At 44.6% G+C, this 13,457-nt stretch overlaps 1 protein-coding gene across 1 annotated transcript; it reads left to right on the top strand.

Moving 5' to 3' along the window:
- The first annotated feature begins 986 nt into the window (after positions 1-986).
- LOC103367743 (neuronal acetylcholine receptor subunit alpha-10-like) lies at positions 987-9,849 on the top strand. The gene is made up of 6 exons (XM_008295860.1): positions 987-1,033; positions 6,955-7,120; positions 7,202-7,356; positions 7,435-7,681; positions 7,772-8,057; positions 9,146-9,849. The coding sequence occupies exons 1-6, from the start codon at positions 987-989 to the stop codon at positions 9,847-9,849; spliced, it is 1,605 nt and encodes a 534-aa protein (XP_008294082.1).
- Positions 9,850-13,457: the final 3,608 nt, after the last annotated feature.

The following is a 13,457-nucleotide window of genomic DNA, read 5'->3' as shown; positions in this document are numbered from 1 at the left end:
CATTAGTAGAACATTTTTGGAACAGAATCAGAAGAATCCAGCTGTTAGGTCTCCGTTGGGTGAATGTCGGCCGAAGCAGCGTCCCCGGCTTCATGCGAGTGGTCGACGTTGAGACGGGTCGGGCTGAGCAGCGCTGAGCCTCGATGGACGAGGATTAGCGCTGAGCGACCTCCAGAGGTCCAGCAGCCGAGATAATCCAACACATTAAACGTCTTCGCTTTGAAAACCCGCAGCAGGAACCTCAGATGTTTTCATCCGGTCTGAAACCATCGTTTTATTTCGAGGACGGAGGAAAAAAACATCAAATTCAGATCAGAAGTCTGCTGTTAAAACTGTAATTAGAACGTTTCACAGACTTGTTTTGTTAAATCACAATAAAATATGAATTCACATGTTGGCTCTAAAAACAAACAAAAAACTGTGAATCACGTCCACATCAAAAATCAGTGTTTTAATGACTGATGGTTCTTTTGTTTTCACTGTTTGACCACGAAATCACACAACTTCTCCCACAAACCCTCACATAAATACGTCCTTTACAGTCACTCAGACTGCAGCTCCTGGTGGCAGCAGAGAGCATTGTGGGAGTTTAGCAGCAACGGGACCATGACAGAGACTCTGAGGAGGTTCAGGACCTTCAACCAGAGCTCCTGGGTTCCATCAGGACAGTGTTTCTGTATATGAGTTAATAGAAGCGAACCACCTCGGTGTGACGTTCCTGAGGCGATGTGGCATCAGCCCGTAAGAACAACAACATTCATCAGATCTGAATGCCACAACTTGCCGCTATCGCTGCCGCGGCTGTAACGGACAGCGGAGGCAGCAGAGTCTCTGATTGGTGCCTGAAGAGAGCTTAACTCCAGAGTGACGGATAAGAACTGGTGTGAATGTGAATCAGATGCAGAACCAGCTTAGATCATGTTGACTTAACGTGCGCTCTGCACTTAGCTGGGATGCACGACATCCCGACCATCTGTGCACTCACAATGTATGGACTCACCGGTTACCATGACAACGAGGCTGGACAGAGGCGGTAAAGATGACTAAGGTGGTGGTGTTGTTGGGACGTACAGCACATCTGTCACACGGTGGGGGACTGACTTCCTAAATCATCAAACTTTAGAGTGAAGACTTGCTTTAAGTTGAGGCCAAGACGAGGCCCGTATCGTCCTCTGAAGTGATGAAACACGAGTCTGAAGGTGCCAGCTGGCCAGCTCTCAGAGCTGTTAGCGCGAACACTTTAACTCCTCTGGGACAAGCTGCTGACTCATGAGCTCAGCGGACCGTGAGGACATTTGTAGAATGAACGGAGGTGATACGAGCTGGAGGCTTCAGGGTTTAACTGTCGACAGAAAACCAGCTTCACTTCCAGGTTTGCCTTCAATCTCGCCTCATTATGTCTGAGCTCAATGCAGCGTGTAGGTCAGTCCTGCTTCAGCCGGGTACCATTAAAAGCGTACTCTCATTCCCATGTAGTAAAAGTGCTGGTTGTGCAGTTAAATATGTCCTGAGAGTATCTGAGGGGCTGCAAGATGATGAGCAGCCAAGAAAAAACCAAGTTCTTACTTTTAGGTTTTTTTCTAATCTTATCTTTCATTGAAATATGTCCAAAATGAAACCAATGCCACAAGTTCAGAGGGTCCATAAGGGGATCAAAGAGTGCTTTAGGTGTTCCTCAGGGCTCCTGAGGAGGTCCTAGATGTGTTCTAGGTGGTTCTTGCAGCTATTTACAAGGTTCTAGTCATCGTCAAGGAGTTCAACGGGGAGATCAGGTGGTACATCTGGAGTGTGATGAAAGTAAAAGAAATTCTTACATACTTGGAGTAAAACAGCTAAAAGCCACATGTATAAAACGAGGCTTAATCCATACGTATACATGTGAAATGGTAACCGTAGCAGTGTGCTCAGTGGGACAAAAAGAGAAATGCATCTGGAGTTGTGGGAAACAGCGAGCACAGTTGAAACATGTGTGGAAGAATGTAAGAGCAGCGACAGGAAATGAGGGATGTTTGCTTCCCCCTAGCTGGGTCTCATTCACTGTCTCTGTGGACGAGATGTTTCTGATGCGACTGAAGCTCAGCTCGATCAGGTGGATGCATGTCATGCATCATGGTCTGGTAGGAGTCTATTTTCGGTGGTTCTTGTGGCAATTAAGGAGGTTCTAGTGGTCGTTACGACGGTTGTAGAAGTTTAAGGTAGTTCTTGTAGCAACTCGGAACATCGTAGGTCTCCTTTAAGTGGTTCTTGTTGCCAGTGTGAAAATAATTTAGAGTAGAAATCCACTTCAGGAGGTTCTTGTGGTTATTAGAGGGGTTCCAGAAGTCTTAGGAGATACTGTGAATGTTTTCAAGGGGTCCTTCTAGCCAATGAAAAATCTCTTGGTGGAGGAAAGTGCTGTCTAGAACATTTCTCCACCATCATGGTCTTGTGGGAATCCATTTTAGGTGGTTCCTGTGGCCATTAAGGAGGTTCTAGCAGTTTAAAAGGATTCTTTTAGCAACTGTGGATGTTCTAGTTGTCCTTGTAGGCAATTAGGAGGTTCCAGAAGTGTTAGGGGGTTCACATAGCCACTGAGAAGGTTCTTGGTTCTTTCAGGTGGTTATTGTAACCAGTTAGATGCTCTGATCTTGAATAAGGAGTTCAGAAGGTTCTTTATGTGGTTGTTGTACCAGTGACGGAGGTTCTGATCATCACTAAGGATTTCAGAAGGTGTTTCTGGTTGTTCTGTGTCATTACAGGGTCTCTGGAGTCCTGCGGGTTCTTAACATGTGGAACTCAACCGAGTACCTTTGAAGAAACACAGTCCTCCAACATCAGAGTCCTCTAGGAGCTTCTAGGTTTTAACTGTCAGTGATGAGCTTCTAGTGCGGTCCAGTCTGTGGTTCCAGAAGGCTTCAGAGAGATTCTCGGGGTTCCTCACGGTGTGGAACAGTGAAGGGAGAGTCTTGATTGACGTGTTTGTCTCCACTTTCCTCCACCATCATCAAAACCCCAAATAAGGGAACATTTTTTGGAACAACGGCGTCGATCGGTCCGGTACAGTTCCACGTGTGGAGGCGATCCGAGCTCTCAGCGCCTCGCTGAGACGCTTTATGTTAGATTTTACTTTCATTTATCACCAGCTGGTATACACAGTGTCAGAATTAATGGAAATCTGGCCTGTGGTTGTTTGGATCTCATGCCTGGCTGAAGGTGTCGGACTCAGAAACAAGCAGCCTGAACCCGTCCAATACAACAGAACATCCTAAACAGATGTATTTTTAAAGCCGTGTGGTGTCCATCCGGTTACTTTGCACATACAAGCTGAAGATAAGATTTTAAAAGTCTGTCAGCTGGAATACTTTTGCCTCACGTGTATTCTCATGTACAATCTGGTGATCCAACCACGGATGTGTTTCACCAACGAGACGGTCGTCAGTCATCAAACTGCAAAACATTTCCTGGTAATTATTGGTAATGAGAATTTAAAACAAGGCACTAGACTTGTTTTCACTACAGCAGACAGCAAAGGTCTGTTAAGGTTTCATTGTATTGTGTTTTTTGTCATTTCTGCTCTTGTCTTTTATTTGCTTATTTTTTTTTAATGCAAAGCACTTTGAGTCGGACTTGCTGCATAAACTGTGCTATAGAAATTAATTTTTTTCTGTTTTTAAAGTTATTAGGACTTTTTTAACCTACAGAACACAAAAACAGCAATTTAAACGGGAATATTTGCTGCTTTTCACCTCTTGTGATTTGGAATACGTTGTGAAGTTCTTCATGAATGTTCCGTCTGTCGGGACGTTTCTGCAGTCGTTTCACTTCAGCAGAATATTTCAGGACTTCTTGGCTGTGATAAAGTGTTTTGGTGCTTTCACTGGCTGAAGGATCTCCTTCCTCCACACATCAGGAGTTTATGAATGTCTTGTGACAAAAAGTCGGATCAGATTGGAGGAACGTTGGAGCCGGACGCCCAGAAACCTTCAGCCGTGGAGGGATGATGTGGAATCTGAAGGCCGCAGTGATATCAGATCAGAGTTTAGCGCCGATAGCAGCACGCCGAGCTCCGTGACCATATAAGTAAAGAGTCGTGTGAATGGGTATGAAGCCCGTCGCAGACTCGGTATCGGCTGCAGTCTTCAGCTGTGGAATGACGTTTTCCCGCCAAGGAAACGTCCTGTCGGCTCGCAGCGAGACACTTTGTTGGCCGCCGCCTCGTAGCCACAACCTGCCGAGTGTTCCAGGACTTTAAACAGCTCAGTGGAGTGATTCAGTGTTTTCATGCATTCTGTTGACCAGATTGTTTCCATATTTCAGACGCACAAGAGACACAGAAGAGATCAAAGAGAACCACCTGCTGCTTCACAACTGATTCTTGATGTCAAGAGTCCTTAAAAAGACAAAACGCTGACGTTCTGCTGCAGATTTTTCACCTTCGGTTGGACGTTTAAAGCTCAAGTGCAACAACTTGGATGTTTAATTTTCCTTCAGTTAATCACCTCGTTCGTCAAACTCTCTGTTTCTAACGATGTTCTGGAGCCTCTTGAACGCTGGGTGACAGCTGTTGGCTTTGAGAACGTTCTTTCTTTGTTGCCAGCTTCCTCCAAACATCCTCTGAACGCAAAAATGCTCCGTCTTAGTTCACTTTTAACTTCACTGGAATACAATGGAAGCATTCCTAAAACATTCTGAGAATGTTCTCCAGCATTCTAGTCACATTTTTAGCAGGAGAACGTTCTCTAAAGATGTTCTGAAAATGTTTGGCAATAACGTCTTAGACTGTTGTGCGCCAGCATTCTTAAAACCATGTGCTGCACTGAGAACGTTCTTCCTCTGTTGTGGGAACGTTCTGTAGAAGAACGTCATATATGTATAGAACACTGCAGGATAAACGTTCCATGTTAGTTCATAAATCACAGAACAAGAATGTTTTAGGGAAAAAAACATCATTGGAAGCCTCCAGAACGTCTGGAGAACGTGTTTTGATCGTTCGTGGAACATAATCTGACGGCATCCCCTGAATGCTGTTCTGTCTTGTCCACCTTTAACATCAGGAACTTTATTTTAAACAGTAAAAGAACGTGATCAGAACTCGCAGATATTTTGACTCTGCTGCTGCTGCACATGCGACCAAATCAGTGGAAGCATGAATCTGAGCAAACTCATCCAGATGGAACGAACACAGAACCACATCATTTGACATGATAGAATTTGGTGTTTGACTGAGACAACAGGAGCAGCTTCGACACAAACAGTCGGATTCATAACAGGAGACGCTGAAAACAAGCCGCCGTCCAAATGACAACACTCCTCAACAGGCTTTGCACAAAAAAGGAAACACACAGGAGTGCGGTCAGTTTAATGATCCTCAGATAACAAGGACATAATTTATCACCGAACCCTGACGCGACGGGGAGGGAGTGTCGATGTCCTTTGTACAAAAATGGAAATGTGGAAGTGAAGCTCTGAACCTGTTCTACAGGAATAAAAAACAGGACAAACAGACTCTGCTCAGCTCCTGGACGGCAGGAAAACCGGATTGTTTGTCTGGAATCGAACTCGTACATGCAGCATAAAAGCAAAAACACTCTGTTATGAGTAAAGTCCTGCAGAAAACTTAAAGTATTAATAACACAAGTTACACTTTGATCGATTGTTTGATCAGATCATCGTCAGAGCAGGACTTTGCTGTTGTGGCTCGTCGTAGAAACATCTCCGGTACCCTGGATGTGTTTCTGGCTTCTCATCATTCACCAGAGAAACTTTAAAAACAGCACTTTTGTTCATCTTCAAGTCTCATTTTCACCTTGATGATGCTGCCGCCGCCGCCGTGCTTCAGAATGGGGATGGTATGTTTGTGATGAAGTGCATTCTGGGTAAACTTTCCAGGCTCATATCAGCATGTGTGATGGTGGTTGGTCAGAACCAGTTCTAGATGATGGAGGGACCATTTTGCCTCCAGAACCTATCTGTAGACAGGACTCACTCTGAGGATCAATAACTTTCCCATAATATTGGTTGTAGAGGACATGAACAGAAACCAGATCCAGGGTTCAGACTGAGACACCTGGATGGATGTAGAACTGATCTGGTGTCAGGTTCTAGCAGAACTCAGACACATGACATTTAGGAGGAAGAAGACATCTATCTGCTGTACTGATGAAGTTCTGAGGCTCAGAAATAATGGAAAAAGTCAATTGAAGTGATAAATCTGGACCCTCTAGAAAATATTCATGGTATGAAGGTAAAACTTTGCTTCATTAAATAAATTTGCTGCAGATAAAGAATCAGCTGATTGTGAGGAGGTTTGGGGGAAGTTGTCTTAAATTTGTGCGTCCTCAAAAAGCTGTTACATGAATATAATGGAGCAAAAAGCACAATAATTTGCATGTCTAAGTTTTGTTAGTTTCAGTTTTGCGTACTCCTAATACCACTTTGAAGTAATTACTCAGCCGACATTCATTGAATTTACATTTCAAAGGCAGCCGTTTAGGTTGAACGCCGGCTGTTTTACAGAAGCTCTGAGGCTGAGCTGCACCCGCCATCAGCTGTAAACAGGATTTAAAGGAATTATCACTCGGCCACCGGCGTTTTCCAATTAAAATCTGAGGTGGTTTCAGGTTAATTGAAGTGGGAGATGTGGTTCGAATGTGTGTTCAGACTCGGCGACACGAGACGTTTCAGGATTAACTGCCGAGAAAATGATTTGATGTGAATTCACAGCCTCGTAGCGTCCTCAGTAACGAGCAAGATGTGAAGAACAGGCGCGTAAACAGTCGAAACTGGGTGTCATGTATGAAAAAGAGGTTTAACAACAAAACAGGTTAAGAAGCAGAATTTAAAAACATTCTGACGAGATTAGATTAGAAGTCGTAAAGAGACGATTTCCTAGAACTGTTTGATGTTGAGCTTGTTGTGGAGGTCGTGGGTTGGACGTCTAAACCAGTGAGTTTGCTGCTGCTTGGTTTAACTCAGATCTCTTCTCTGGTCTTCAGCCTGTTTGGCTGCTCACGGCCGCTATGCCCAGAAGCTGCTCACCGACTTGTTCTCCAACTACACCAACGCCCTGCGGCCGGTGGAGGACACCGACTACATCATCAATGTCACGCTGCAGATCACGCTGTCCCAGATCATCGACATGGTAACCGAACCCCACGCATCCCGGTGTGGTGAGTCCGTACGGTCGTGCTGATGACTTCCTGCTGTGTGTTTTGTCTGACAGGATGAGCGGAACCAGATCCTGACGACCTACCTGTGGATCCGCCAGGTGTGGATGGATGCCTACCTCACCTGGAAGAAGGAGGACTACGACGGCCTCGACACCATCCGAATACCCAGCAGCTACGTCTGGAGGCCGGACATCGTTCTGTACAACAGGTGGGTGTAGCTTCCTGTTCACTGCTGAGCGTTCCTTGTTCTTCAAACTCCGTCGTGACATGATCTTCTCCACCACAGTGCCGACGACGAGTTCTCCAGCTCCATGGAAACCAATGTTGTCATCCGTAACGACGGCCAGGTGATGTGGGACCAACCGGCCATCACCAAAAGCTCCTGCTCCGTGGACGTGGCCTTCTTCCCCTTCGACGTGCAGCAGTGTCACCTGACCTTCGGCTCCTGGACCCACAACGGCAACCAGATGGACCTGATCAACGCCTTGGACAGCGCCGATCTGGCCGACTTTGTGCCCAACGTGGAGTGGGAGGTGAGCGATTCGTCTTGTTCATGAGCACAACCACAAAACCTCATTTCTGATTCAGATATTTTGACAAAGTTAAACCTGTTGTCTGACCAGGTTCTGGGAATGCCAGCCAAGAAGAACGTCATCCTGTACGGCTGCTGCTCGGATCCGTATCCAGACATCACCTTCACCCTCCACCTGAAGAGACGCGCCTCCTTCTACATCTTCAACCTGCTCATCCCCTGCATGATGATCTCCTTCCTGGCTCCGCTGGGCTTCTACCTGCCGGCCGATTCGGGGGAGAAGGTTTCTCTGGGCGTCACGGTGCTGCTGGCCCTCACGGTGTTCCAGCTGCTGGTGGCCGAGAGCATGCCGCCCTCCGAGAGCGTCCCGCTGATCGGTGAGAGGAGTCTCAAATTTAGGTCAGACAGGGTCATTAGCCAAAGTTAAGTAGTAGCTGTCACAGAAGGTCACCAAGGTATCAGCTTCCCGAACAAACCGTTTGGTTTCAGGCTGCTGCAGGTGGTTTTCTACTGGAGGAACTTGCAGGCCGAACCTCTGCACATGTTCCAAATTAAAGACGTTACGATTCCAACTTGCTCATCGAACTATGAGTCGAGTTGTTTCTCTGTGAATCTGATGGTTGTAAAACAGGAGAAAGCCGCCAAGTTAGCAGCTTTGGAGTTGTTGTGTTCTTTTTGTTTGTACGAAACAGAGCTGGACGGACACACAGAGGCACAGCTTTGGATTCAGTTTCTGTCCGCTGGCTGTAATGAGGCCGGCAGGTCGATAAAACCCATCAGTGCTTGTTTAAAATACGACAATCACAGCCGGGAGTCGATGATCTTTGAGGCTTCAGGGCCGCCAGCAGCAGTTTGTCTTTAAATCGTCACACTGCAGCAGAAAACTCAGTCTGCAACCGTTTACGAGACACAAGTGGAAAAGAGCAACTCTATAAGAGTCCGACTGAACGTTAAACGTGTCTTCTTTTTGATCTTTTGGTTTCTTTTAGCTCAACTGCGTCTTATTTGTGTCATCTTGTGTCTCATTTTTGACATGTTTGTGTCATTTTGCATCTCCTTTTAGAAGCTCTGCATCTCTTCATTTTGTTATTTTGATTGTTTTGTCTGGTTTCTGTCATTGTGTCTCTTTATCTCCATGTCTCCGGATTTCTCCTCTCTGCTTTGCTCATCAGATGTAGAAAGATGTTCCACCATCAGATGTAGAAAGATGTTCCACCATCAGATGTAGAANGATGTTCCACCATCAGATGTAGAAAGATGTTCCACCATCAGATGTAGAACGATGTTCCACCATCAGATGTAGAAAGATGTTCCACCATCAGATGTAGAAAGATGTTCCACCATCAGATGTAGAAAGATGCATCACTCCACAAATTTTGCACTAACTCTCGACCAATCAGCTGCGAGGCCAATTTGAAATCTACCCAATCGCAGACCCTGACCTCTGCGTGTCCTTTTTCAACAGGAAAGTACTACATTGCCACCATGACAATGGTCACTGCGTCGACGGCGCTCACCATCTTCATCATGAACATCCACCACTGCGGTCCGGAGGCCCGTCCCGTCCCCGAATGGGCCGAGCGCTTCATCTTGAACCACCTCGCTCGCATCTGCTTCGTCAGCGAGGTCCGCGACAACTGCCTCAGCGGGAGTTCGTCCAGGAAGCAGCCGCTGTCCCAGGAGGAGTCGGACGCACCGTCGGCCAACGGCGGCAGCAGCAGAGGAACCAACTGGGACGTGAACGGACAGGTGTGGGGCGGGAGGGCAGAGGAGGAGGGGGCGGGGCCGGATCTGGCCAATCAGACGGACTGGAAGGAGGATCTGTTCGTGACCATCAACCACTCGGAGGAGAGGGGAGCCGTCGGAGGGGAAGAGCGAGCGGACGAGTCGAACGGCGGTGAGTACGAGGAGGAGAAGAAAGGCGTCGGAGGCGAAGGAGGAGGCGGAGCCGAGGACCGGAGGGAGATCCTGGTGAAGTGCATCTGCCAGCATCACGGACTGAGGAAGAACGTTGAGTACATCGCCAACTCGTACCAGGACCAGCGGACGGCCCAGCTGCGCGTCGGGGAGTGGAGGAAGGTGGCCAAGGTCATGGATCGCTTCTTCATGTGGCTCTTCTTCATCATGGTCTTCTTCATGAGCATCCTCATCCTGGGAAAAGCCATCTGATGGCGGCGAGTCGTTTAATGTTCCATCAAGCATCAAATCAGTGTTTTGTTTTCCTGAAACAAGTGACAGTTTGCTCAGATAGGAACTGATGGGATTCAAGGGTGGGATGATGGTTCACAAGAGAGCTGAACGGTACATGTGCAGGTCAGAAGAGGCTCCGAGTTTCTAATCAAATGATTCTATAAAGAACCGTCTCCGTATGAAGGCCGTTGGTATAAAGCTGCGGCTGTCTGTGGAGTTTGCTTCCATTTCTCACCACAAATACAGTCAGACAGTCCTGCGAGGTTTCATCCATTTTAATGCATAGTTCCACCAAAACATCTCGGTCGCAGCGTCCTTCACTCGACTCCGCTCAGCACCAACTATGATTGGTTTAAAGTGTTTTCTGTTGAGGTGCAGCTGAGCCACAAATCTGTCTCGTAGACGTTGCAGTTAAACAGCATCGGCTTGATCTTTTCAGACTTGTAGATTCTGTCGCCCCAGAATGGTTTTAATATCAAACTGTGAAGGTTTGATCATTTCAGGAGGTTTGTGAAGCCAGAGGGAACATTTTTTTTTTTTTTTTTTTTTAATCTTTCAGAACTTTGTGCGTTATTTTTTGTACGTTTACGACTTCAATCTCAGATAATATTCACGTTCCTTCCTTAAGAGAATGTCCAAGAATTTTCTCAATGAATTCCCAATTTCAGTCTCAGAGATGATCAGAGCTTTTCTCATAAATGTTTGGAAGCAGTGACGACACATTTTGAGTTAAATATTAAAACACAAACCCGATGATCTCAGTCGCTCAGATGAACTGTTTAGTGCAGCTGGAGGCCGAATCCTGTTCATGTAAAGATCTCCAAACTGAAATAAGTCAAACTTTTCACTTGTTTAAAGGAAAACCTGATTTGAAAGATGAAAATGTGGTCGTGTGATGTTTTCCAGAGACTTTATTCAACGTTCTCCGTTTGAACTCGTGTTTACGTTTGCAGCACTGTTTTTATATTTCTCGAGTGAGGCAGGATTATTGGAACAAGAACTGTTATCGAATAATGAGGATCATTTTTACTGCATTTATTTATCTCCAACTCCAGTATGAACACGTTTCCATATTCACAACTAAAGGCATCTAAACTTCCTCATCTATGAGTTTTCCGTCAGTTAATCGGTTGTTTTTTGCAGAATCCATACGTAAGACTCAATAGTTCAGGTTTCAATTGTACTTTTTTTATAATTCGCCCAATAAATCAGGAATAAATGGAGCCGTAGTTTGACAGTGGAATGAGGTTATTTTAGCAGCAACAGAGCAAAGGTTCAGATTAATGAGAGTTCAGATGAACTGCACTGTTTATTTCTCACTTTATCGCCACTTCGCTGTAGCTCCCTGCTTAAGTTCACGATAAAAACGTTGCAGCTGTGCGTGATAATCGTGGCGACAGGTATCAAGGATTAAAAGCAACAAATGATCAGTGACCAAAAAAATAAAAAATAAATCAAAATCAGCCTGAATGAAACCTTTATGTTTGTCTCCAGACTGATCAACACGATGATCCCTCGATCTGATTCATCGGCTCAGAGGACAAATGAAATAAAAAGAAAACACAGAGCTGGGGAGGGGACACATATCAGGAATATATGCGATAAAACATCCTAAAAAAAAAAGTCATAAATTTGTGAGAAACAAACTCAGAGTTGAGCCTGTAGTTCGAGACATTTCAGAGTTTTTGTTGTTATTCTCAGATGGTATTTGTGGGATTTCATTTGTCGAAAAAAACTTGAATCTTGGAGATAATCCAAATTTTTTTTCTCCATAATTTGTGACTTCAATCTCAGAGTTTTTTGTTATAAATTTGGAACTTTACTCCGAGAACGTCCAAGTGTTTTTTGTTCTCGTAAATTTACTTAAATCTCAAAGATTGGTCAAGCATTCTTCTCAGATGCTTTACAGCTTTATTCTATGAACATCCACATTTTGTCTGCTCATGAATTTCTACCTTTAACTCCAATGTCTCAATTTAATCGAACATCCTGTTTATGTATATTTTGTTTTTTGTCCAGAAATGAACCACTTCAAGTTTGTTTGTTTTTTTCTTTTAAATGTGCCACTTTATTTTTTTTTCCTGGTAAATAACCACCTTAATATTCTTTCTGATAATGCAATTCTAAACTTACATAATAAAAACTTTAAAGTTCTTTTTAATTATAAAGTCAGGTTTTGTTTTGTATTTTTAGTCTCAGGTGATATCTGAGGCCTTCTTTTGTCTTCCCCATGAATTTATAACTTTAATTGCTTTGATTCTAAGATGTTTTTTTCTCCTTTCATGACTTTTTTACCCACGATTTTACACATTTGCTGTTTTACGATCAACTTTGTAGAGATGATTGACCAAATTTAGGACAGACTAATTAAATACGTTGGTCTGAAGTTCAAACGTTCGGCCACATGAAACTTTTAACTGTTTGTCATTTTCACGTCGTGAACACATGAAATGCCAAATCTGTTGCTGTGACTCACGGTTTATCCTGTTGGTGTGGCGTCAAACTCACACATGGATCACATTAAACGTTTCTTATTAAAACCACTTTGTTCACTGGGTGCTGTGCCGACTGTCTTCTTGATTTTAAGAAACACGAATCTGTTGTTTTTTTTCTTCTATGATCTAATCGACACTTCTTCTAAACGATGAGTGAAAATGGGAATGTGTGGGTGACGTTATGGATGATGTTTTTTTTCTTTTTTGGTAAAACACTTTAAAAAACAGAACAGGTGCTGATGATCGAGGTTGTGTTTCACAGCATGTCCACAGGCTGGTGTCAGCGACAGCTTAAAACGTTTACTGTTACTTTACAGATTTTCCTTGTTTTACTAAATTACAGGGAGTAACTTGTGATCTAATGGTAATATTATGTAGAAAAGTTAAAGAGAAAAGTGCATTAATTTACATTTTCATCATTAAAAAAATAAATAAAAAATAGACCAAAACTGTGTGTAATGTTCACGTTAAACATCTGTTTTTATGAAAAGTAAAATTAAACTATTATCAACTGCATTTCAATCAGCAACAAAACACATTTTACAAATTTTGGATTTTTTTCAAAGACAAAATACATCTATTAAAGTAGTAAAATCACAAACTACAAACTGTTCTTTTACAATGTCCGACCGTAAAGTAACCCTGTTTTACGTCATTTGAAATCAATAAAGAATATATATATATTTACGTCTGAGATATTTGCCAATATTTTCACTATTTTGAAATTCTTGAACACGTCACTGTTTCAAGGACCTCGATGAAGAACAATGCAAGGAAAGCCACCACCTCGCCTGGAATAGGGAGACCGGGGCACCCCCCTGGAGCCAGGCCTGGGGGGGGGCTCGCTGGGGAGAGTCTGGTGGCCACACGGGGCCACTGCCCAGAGGGCTCACCACCCTCAGGGCAGAGGGTTGGGGTCGGGTGCTATGCCCACCGAGTGGTAGGCAGGAGCGGTCGTCCTGGCATACCGCCCCCTGGTGGCGTAGACTAGTTTTGGAGACATGGAATGTCACCTCACTGGCGAAGGAAGGAGCCTGAGGTGGTGCGGGAGGTGGAGCGCTACCGGCGAGATATAGTCGGGCTCACCTCCAC

Source organism: Stegastes partitus, unplaced genomic scaffold, assembly GCF_000690725.1.
Source record: "Stegastes partitus isolate 25-593 unplaced genomic scaffold, Stegastes_partitus-1.0.2 Scaffold1080, whole genome shotgun sequence".
Taxonomy (NCBI): domain Eukaryota; kingdom Metazoa; phylum Chordata; class Actinopteri; family Pomacentridae; genus Stegastes; species Stegastes partitus.
The sequence above is the reverse complement of the archived record's forward strand: the minus strand, read 5'-3'. Positions and strand labels throughout refer to the sequence as shown.

Bases quoted from the DNA above. Each gene is read 5' to 3' on its own strand.
- LOC103367743 (XM_008295860.1), top strand. From the start codon at position 987: ATGTATGGACTCACCGGTTACCATGACAACGAGGCTGGACAGAGGCG. The intron at 7,121-7,201 runs GTAACCGAACCC...TTTGTCTGACAG, and splicing joins TGTCCCAGATCATCGACATG to GATGAGCGGAACCAGATCCT. The intron at 8,058-9,145 runs GTGAGAGGAGTC...CTTTTTCAACAG, and splicing joins CGAGAGCGTCCCGCTGATCG to GAAAGTACTACATTGCCACC.